This window comes from Hyla sarda, chromosome 2, assembly GCF_029499605.1.
Source record: "Hyla sarda isolate aHylSar1 chromosome 2, aHylSar1.hap1, whole genome shotgun sequence".
NCBI classification, from domain to species: Eukaryota; Metazoa; Chordata; class Amphibia; order Anura; family Hylidae; genus Hyla; species Hyla sarda.
The window spans coordinates 105,170,567-105,180,222 of NC_079190.1; the positions used below are offsets into that span (position 1 = coordinate 105,170,567).

A 9,656-nucleotide genomic window follows, 5' to 3' on the forward strand; every position below is an offset into this window, starting at 1 on the left:
TGAATACTTGAGAGGAAGTTATGCCGAATGTGTAACACACTTTTTCCTATTGCATTCTCTTTTTCAGCCATTCGGTTAGTCTGTTCATGCAACAAGAGTGTGCCAGGATGGGAATGATTTTCCAATGTTGTCTGGTTTAGAAACTTCTTTTTAACACCCCCCTTTTAGGAGATTCTGGACCATTAGAGGGGACCCTCCATTTTAGACCTTAATGCTACTTTTCTCAATCTGGAGCACTACACATACAGCCCATTGATTTTATAAGACCAGTGCAATGCTTTACTTCTCCTGTGTTTGCAGTACATTCATGTGTCCCTATGGGGAGGGGTAAGCCCCAGTCAGCTCTGGTGTTGGCTTATCGCTTTAGAACAATAGGGTCAGGTGGTGAAAATCCAACACACCTGACCCTTCTATCCACCAACATCATCTGTCAGTGGAGAGTCTGGAGGCCGCCATACACTATAGACCATAGACTGAACTCATAGAAGGCAGCGGGGTTGGCCAACTTTAGTCTATGTTGTATAGACACCTTAACAAGGAGGAAAAAACAACAATCTGGATTTGAGGGGAGGGGGGGTCTTCTCAAAAGGGTGGTCTTCATAGGAGGTTTTACTGTATTTGTATTTTTCAAAAACTTTTTTAAAATGAATATTATGCTAAACTGCAATTGCTGTTATTGTTGTTCACAGTGAGGTGTTGGACTGCCATCGCACAAATCTCAAGACCACAAGCCTGGGTAACAGTATGGCATCAGACACTACCACTAAAACAAGTTCTAGGTAAGGCCAGTTTTTCAAAACTCACTACCTTATAGCTGAGATTTTTTCTTCTGTTTATAAGTAAAGCTCCACCTATATGACATGCATAGGGTTATGACTACTGTATAGCTATGTATATGTACATTATACTTACACATTACATACTATTTTTTAAAACCTGCAGAATTTTATTCAGAATACAAGTTGGATTCCTAGCAGATTTTACATGTGCTTCATCAAGTTCCTCACCTCCATGGTGCAAAGCTATTTCTCATTCTCTTCATTTCAGTGGGTGGGACCAGAACTGGTCTGTTTTGCCGGTACTACATAGTTTTTTCTGTAGCTTCTCTGGCCAATCACAGCAGAGAAACTCTGTCTCCTATGCCATTAAAAAGTGCACTGGAATAAACATTTTGGCACTGTGCTGGGCTGTTGGTTAGCACAGTACACCACTATGGGTGGCTTGTATAGGGAAAGTAGGTTATTGATGCACTGGGGTCCAAATGTGCTATGTGGGCATAAATGAAAGAAAAGACACCAGCACAGCAAAGAAAGGGTTGAACTAAGCACTGAACTGATGCTGGTGCTGCCGACAAGCTAAGGGGCAGGGGAAGATTACACTGCAACACTGTGGACTTACAGCAGTAGGTACATTAGTATTTACACAAAGGACAGTACCCTGAGCTTTATGGGTGGTAATAGATGAAAGATAGCCATGATCAGTATGGGTTATCTTCAACAGGTAGATTGGTTCAGCTTGCAGGTACACAGCCAAGGGCCTCTTTTTGTCTCCTGCACATAGCACAAGTTAAGCCCCACCCCCACATCCTGCGTTCCATTATGATTTGCTAATAGAGATGGATTTCACCGGGGAAAAAAGCCGTGGACAGCAGATTACAGGGAAGGGCGACACCATGGTAGCCTACAAATATGTAAGAAAGTGATCTAGAAATATTTTAGAAATAATATAGACTATCACATGGAGGGAAGTTGTTTGAAATAATTTTGACCATTTAACTAAAAGTAATGAATGACTTTTACAGGACATACTGTACAATTACTTAATGTCTCCATGTCTTTCATTTCTCCAGTATCTCAGAGGTCCTCACCCTGTGTCAAGCAGATGCAGAGACCATCCTTTATAATCTGGGATTTGCCTGTGAAAAAAATTGTTCTATGTATGAAATACCTTCCAGGTTTTTCCTGATCCCTTCTAAAGCAGAAGGCATCAATCTCTCAATGTATTTTAAGTCCCTTTTACATAGAATAAAGAGAGGAGACTCCAGCTACATACCAGCAGGTAACCTACATTTTAAAAATAGTACCTTTTGCCCTAGGTATGTAGTTATAAGGGATGCAGAGGTAGAAGTTGCTTATGTGCTTGAGAGGTCTATGGTTATCCCTCCCCTTTCATGCTCCTTTACTGTCATGTCTGGGCAAGGAAAGAGTGCACACTATTCTCACCCACTCCCCCTATCCCTGCCTCCTTACATACCCACCCTTGTTAGCGGGTACGTAAGTGTGGTGATGGTCCCTACTTACAATAAGTGAGGCCAGTCAAGCCAAAATAATAAACTATAATGTAGACGGAGGTCAGGACACATAATGGAATCACTCAGACTAAAAGAAGTATAACTAAACATACACACAATAAGTCGCTGTCCAAAGTCCAGTCAAAATTATAAACTATAATGCAGACAGAGGTATGGACGCAGAATGGAATCACTCAGACCAACAGAAGTATAACTAAGCATACCCACAATAAGTCGCTATCCACAGTCCAATTCAGTACCAAGAAGTTACAGATAAGCCAATTTGCAAAGCCAGGAGACGAGTCAGAGATCGGAGCCAAAGGGTCAAAATGCCAGATATAACAGATACAATATACATGCTAGCAAGGAGTACACATAGCTCTATAGCAGGCAAGGATTGAGAGTATACTGCCAGTTTATATGGAGCTATAACAGGTGCTCCAATAAAGGTTAGCTGACCAGTCCAGACAGCTGGGCATGACCCAGCAACAAGTAACAACAAATAACCTGTCAGAACCTTTTAGCCCTATAGGTTCTGACATTCAATTTGTCTTTAACAATTCTTTAAACCCATGTAATTCATATTTTTCAACAAATGAATTAGCGTACATATGACATAATTTATCCTTATTACATGTTGGATATTTTTCAAAGTCAGTGAAGGTGCACTCATGTTATACACAGGTTTTGGTTAGTTGGAGTGTACATAAACATGGCTGTGATAAATATGGGGCAGGGACACATTTTGGCAAAATTTTACTTCACTACTAGAAATGAAAAATTAGATTTGGTCTATTCAATGAATTTTCTGTAAAAATTTGGCTCGGTCCGAATTTATTTGCGGCAAATCTGTATTAAAAACGCCTATTTCTAGCCTACAGAGAGCCTCAAAAAGGTGTAGAACACATTGTCTTGCTGTAACACGCATAGGGTGTGTGCTGGGTTAGTTAAATAATACTGTTATTCAGTATGACATGCAGATTAGAGGCGTCGCTATTAGAATCACTGTCGCAGAGCAGCACAATGACAGAGCATGGAGGTGGCATCAGTAGATTCGACTGCTAGCTGATACTGGGAGCTCAGGCCTCTCGCTGTGACTCCTGCTGTCACTCACCTCTAGTCTTCTGCGACCTCTGCCTGATGAATTTAGGCCTCTTCCACTCCTTTGTGCATTTCCTGGCACTTCTCTACCTGACATACTTAGTGCATATATAAGGGGAGTACAATACGCTCCACTACACTTAAAACAGTATTTGTCTACAACACCAGCAGGTGTGTACTTTTGGCTGGCCTTTCACTGTATCTAGGCCCTTAAGACTTTAACAGGAACAAAGTGGTACACACTTAGATGTACGTATGTTGTATGCACTTATGAAGGGAGTACAATGAGCTACAGTACGCTTAAAACAGTATTTGACTACAACACCAGCAGGTGTATACTTTTTGGCAGGCCTTTCACAGTATCGAGGCCCTTAAGACTTTAACAGGAACAAAATGGTACACCACTTAGATGTACGTATGTGGTATGCACTTATGAGGGGAGGACAATGCGCTCCTTTACGCTTAAAACAGTATTTGTCTACAACACCAGCAAGTGTGTACTTTTTCCTGGCTATTCACAGTATCTAGGCCCTTAAGACTTTAACAGGAACAAAATGGTACACCACTTAGATGTATGTATGTGGTATTCACTTATGAGGGGAAGACAATGCGATCCAGTAAGCCCAAAACAGTGTTTTCCTACAGCACCAGCAGGTGTGTACTTTTGGCTGGCCTTTCACCTTATCTAGGCCCTTAAGACAGGGAAAAAAGGAAAAAAATGGTACACCACTTAGATGTACACACAGGTTACACTTAAGGGTACGTTCAGACGAGCGGGTTTTCCACGTGTATTTCTCTGCAGATCCAACGCTGAAGGACCTTTATATGCTGCCTTTACATGTGCCTGCTCAGAGCGGCAATATGCCGCTATAAGCAGACACACTGCGATGTGTGAGTCGCCGTGCATATGCAGAGTATACTCGCACATCGCGGCAGCTCTCGGCCTAGCTCATTGAGCACGGGGAGCGGCCATGATGTGTGCGAGTACAACGCGCATGCACGGCGAATCGCACATCGCTTCAGTGTGTCTGCACGTAGCGGCATATTGCTGCTCCGAGCAGGCACATGTAAAGGCACCATACAGAGGTCCTTCAGCGGCGGATCTGCAGTGTAAAATACGCTGTAAATCCGCTCATCTGAACGTACCCTTATAGAGGACAATACACTTTTAGTGCTCTGCTCACACTGGCTGGCTACTATTAGCTTTTCAGTTGTTGTACACAAGTGCTGCAGCACACTGCAGTGTGCTACACCCAAAATTGCACTCTCTCTCAATTTCACTCCCTTCCCTATCAGTGCTTCTAGTCTGGATTTGGGCTTGAGGTTAAGTACTGCTGTAAAAAAGCGTTTCTGTGCAACTCACACTGCTCTCTGTGCTTCTCTGCTATAGAACGCTAATGTGACCGGGAAGTGAATCGCTGCTGTAAAAATGTTTTTCTGCGCAACACACACTACTGTCTGTCCCTCTCTCTCTGTAATAGAATACTAATGTGGATGGCCGCAAAATGGCTGCATTATATAGGCTGATAGGCTGCATGTGATTCAGGTCATCCCGCCGACCCTTGTTCCCACCTTCCCATGATTCCTTGCCCCATGTCTTCTCATATGGATCTGCCATTTTAGATGCCCGGCCCCTGGAGCCTGGACTGCACTAAATGGAGTTTAATGAAACAATTCGCACAATCGAATCACGGCGATATTCGCATTCATTACGAATCAAATTTTTCCTGAAATTCGTAATGAATACGGATTCATCAGATTCGATTCGCTCATCCCTATCCTAACTTACACCATATTTTATAATTCCTTCTCTGTGACTTTTCTAAGACTTTTGTTCAACTTTTTGAACCTGCTGTCAAGTTTTGTAAGCCATGTATGGATTGGTTTATATTTGTGGTGTAATTGAGGGCTATGGGACAAAGCTGCAATTTTTGAATGAAAAAGTTGCATTTCACAAATCACTGCAAAGTGAACAAGTAAAAATGTGTACCTAAGTCATTTTAGTCAAAAATATGCGACAAATCTTCAACAAATTTACACCAAAAAGCAGTGTAAAAAGCTTAATAATATCCCCTTTTGTTTCTCCTCAGGAGTACACCTTTATTTGAGTTCACTCCAAACATAGTATCTGTTGAGTTATAGTTTTAAGACAGGTACTGTATATAAGGAAGGGCTAGACTGTATATGTGTTGGCAGCATGCTCATGTATGTGTGTGGATGCTGTATTTCTAATTTTGCAGCACTTTTTATAAGCCATCAGGCACATTGTTATTCTATTAGGCCTCTACCTACATTTTTCTCTTACAATATTTTTTTACATGTCTTTTTAGATCATGGATTACTAAATGACAAACTAAATCCAATTCATAATTCATACTCTTACATAAGGACTCCAGAAAAAAAGGAAAGCAACCAAGGACATTGGACAGAATTACCTTTACATGAGTATATGTCAAGTAAAAGAAACTTGCTATCATCTTTCCTACTGAACTGAGAACAAGAAAGCGTCGGATACATGTATTTTCTGGAGGCCTGAGCACTACAGTATCACAGAGTGTAGTCATAGACTGTAAAAGGCAATTTGGTCTGCTGACTACTGAGATACACTGCAAACTAGAGACGTTTCTTATTTATTTACAAGAAATATGTTCTAAAGCCTTCAAAGAATTAAAAGGTCTGATGTAATGATAGGTGGAGAAAAGACCAGCAGAGACATGATCCATATATTTCTTTATGTGTAAACTAATAATTATGTATTATCAGTGGAGTTCAACTTGTAGGGACTCTACAACCCCTACTATGCCTTGATAACTGCGCGTGTTTATATAAGTGCGTGCGGGGCATGGCATGGCACAGCCAGTGGTCAGACCCCAATAATCAGATATATACACTATTACCAGTTCGGTTGATTAGTGATTAGTTTTAATCTTGGGATAACGCTCTAACATGGCCAGAATAAAGGCGTTTTAGAGTCTGATTTATTTCACAAATTAACTAAAATAATCACTATAGTTCTTAGATTATGGTCTTTGATACATTTCTCTTCTGTGGGATCTTAGGCCGTATTCACATGGTAGTGGTATCAGTAACCGAGTGCTGTTTATTCTGTATCACAAGACAGATCTCAGAAGAGGAAACCAGGAAAACTGTTCCCAGTGGAAAGTTTTGGGAAAAGATGTCCTGTCACCACTGATGGGAATGCAGCACAATTTAGGGAGCAGGATACAGAGATCTTTCAAGGATTTTTTTTATTTGACTATACTACAGGGGCTGTAAAGTTAGTGTAGTTCATAATATAGTGTCTGTACCTGTGTGTGACGGTGATCTCACAATTCTTCTGTGAATATCACCCCAATATTTATTTTTAACAGCATACAAAATGACTCACGTCTCGGGATTTCCCAGGTTGCAGGGCGTCGAGACCTGACATCACTAGTCAGGTGATCAGAGGGAGCCTGTCCTGCTTCAATTTTGCAACAGCTGTAGGCCCTCTAGTTATTAAACACTGTGTTTCAATGGGTGGGGTGGCTGATGTGTGGGAGGAAGGAAAGTGACCTCAAACTTTCAAGCATGGAACTTCGGGATGTGTAGTTTAGAAAACAAAATCCAACAGGAAATACCCAGTTCTGGCAGGTAAGTACTAAAATCACCTTATGGTGATTTAATTGCTCGACTGATGGGCCCCACTTTTTGCCCAGGGCAACAGTCTAAAACTGGTCCTACTTCTGACATTGTTTTATAGCTGTATTGAAAAGCATAGAGAATTGGCTGTGCTCTTTAGGGCAGCAGGATCCTCTGCAAAGCATTGTATGTCTACTTTTCACCCATGATTTATACACCTATATGGTACATAGCTGCATACTTTGGGAATTATGTTTTGCTGCCCATGCAGGTGGCTTTCCCAGGATATATGCCAAACAAAAAGTCTAATTTTATTCCTGTTGTACTGACATTTAGTGACCAACAAGTAAATGTTTTCTTTTTTTTAGTTATTTATTTATTTATTTTTTTTCTCAGAATTTATATTAGGAAGAGTGCAGTTAAGGGTTTTGCTGTTTATTTTTTGTTTGTTTTATTTTCTTTGTATTTTAAGAGGAAAATATTTTAAATGTTTAAAAAAAATTAACAAAAAATTGGATCACTTTCTGATAATAGTTTTATATACTTGTAGCAGATTAGTTGCCTTTTGGCCTATATGTGAACCATCCCTGAGAGAACATCAGCTTCCTTAAAGGGGTACTCCGGTGAAAACTTGTTTCTTTTAAATCAACTGGTGGCATAAAGTTAAACATATTTGTAAATGACTTCTATTAAAAAATCTTAATCCTTCCTATACTTATTAGCAGCTGAATACTACAGAGGAAATTCTTTTCTTTTTGGAATGCTCTCTGATGACATCGCGAGCACAGTTCTCTCTGCTGACGTTATTATAATAATAATAACGCTTCATTTATTGTTGTCCTTAACCACTGAGCCACCATGCTGCCCTTAGCATACATCTGCTATGCGCGGTTGCTAAAATGGAAAGAGATGTCAGCAGAGAGCACTGTGCTCGTGATGTCATCAGTGTTCCAAAAAGAAAGGAATTTCCTCTGTAGCATTCTGCAGCTAATAAGTACAGGAAGGATTAAAATTGTTTAATAGAAGTAATTTACAAATATGTTTAACTTTCTGCCACCAGTTGATTTAAAAGAAAAAAGATTTTCACAGGAGTACCCCTTTAAGATTCAGGAGGGGAGGAGTTCAGGAAACCTCCAGTTCCTTGAAGTTTTAAGACCATAAGGCTAAGTTTTTTTTCTGTTTTTTTTTTATGAAAACTGCCACTGCAGTTTTTGAGATAAAGTCAGAAGTGGATCCATCAGAAAGGAGAAGTATAAGTCATTCCTTTATATTTTCCGTTCCTTTTGAATACACTTCTGGCTTTGGCTCAAAAACTGCAGTGGCAGATATCCAAAAAACGCCAGAAAAAACCTGTGTGGAAACCTAGCCTGAGCATGCCAAGAGAGAACAGTGTAAAAACCTACACATTTCTAGCAGGGGACCAAACCCTGTGGTATATCATCATCCTTAACATTGAATGCCTGCGTGCAGTAAGCCTGCAAACCAGCAGCTTGAGAATGGTCAGCCTGAAGACCAGCAGTCTGAGCACAGGAAAGTTAGCATCACCAGCCCATATACAGTATGCCTGAACGTAACCAACGCTGAGTTTGTCAATGTTCTTAAGTCCCTAGAGAATGAATGGAGCACTGCTGTTGCATTCATTCTTGAGATCGGTAGGGGCCATTACTCCCCCACTGATCTGCTAGTTATCCTAATCCTGTGGATAAGGCATAACATTTGATAATGGGAATACCCCTTTAAAAGACTGTTATCATTCCTTCCAAGAGACTGTTCTCTACTCTGTTCCAAGACACTGAGGGGTATGTATGAAGACTTTTACACAGTTTTTTTTTTTTACTATGTGTTTTCGCTATTTCCTTTATGTGTTACTTTTTGCGACAACTTGTTGCGCCAATTGGTTTAGAACATTATCACTGATTTGACGGTGTTAGTAGTGATTTCAGTTAAAATCATGTATTGGTTTGGAATTCGTTATTTGCGACTTTTTGACTTGGTGCAAATTTTGGCGCACATACCTTCATTAAGGTGCAAAACCACATGAAAAATAAAATGACAGAGAAAATAGCTACAACAATAGAATGTAGAACATTTAAACAGTCCCCAACCAGAAAGTGGAAAAAGGACCCTCAACTATAAAAGAAGCAACCTGCTTGGTTGCTTGGGGAAAATGCAACACTTATCCAAGGCAGAGGTCTGGATGAATATCCCACCAATGCACAAATTAAAAACAGCAAAAAAAAGGCCCTGTCTGTGCGAGCTTTACCTCTGTAAACCAGCCAAAGTCCCAAGGTCAGATTTAACTGCCTTACAATCAGGAAGTTCTGCCTGGAATTCTGGGGCAGGAGTCTGCTGCCCGTTCTGTCCCCCTGACTATCGATGCCGGCGCCCCATTGCCGGCGCCGATAGCCAGGGGGAGAGAAGCGGCGCCGACAGCCAGGGGGAGAGAAGGGGCAGCAGCACCCATTGCCGGCGCCGCTGCCCCGTTGCCTCCCCCCATCCCCGGTGGCATAATTACCTGTTGCCGGGGTCAGGCTTCAGGCCTCCGGCGTGCGTCCCCTGCGTCGTTGCTATGCACTGCACGGCGCGGTGCACTGACATCATGTGCCGCGCCGTGCAGCGCATAGCAACGACGCAGGGGACGCAC

The 9,656-nt window shown here is 41.4% G+C and overlaps 1 protein-coding gene across 2 annotated transcripts in view; it reads left to right on the forward strand.

Annotated features, from left to right (window-relative positions):
• The window catches only part of TESPA1 (thymocyte expressed, positive selection associated 1), a 91,052-nt gene extending 84,594 nt beyond the window's left edge, over positions 1–6,458 (forward strand). For both annotated transcript variants that reach the window (XM_056562770.1, XM_056562769.1), the window contains exons 7-9: positions 690–779; positions 1,850–2,058; positions 5,722–6,458. In XM_056562770.1, the coding sequence (XP_056418745.1) occupies positions 690–779; positions 1,850–2,058; positions 5,722–5,885 (463 nt within the window). In that variant the 3' untranslated portion in view covers positions 5,886–6,458. The remainder of the gene's footprint in view (positions 1–689; positions 780–1,849; positions 2,059–5,721) is intronic.
• Positions 6,459–9,656: the final 3,198 nt, after the last annotated feature.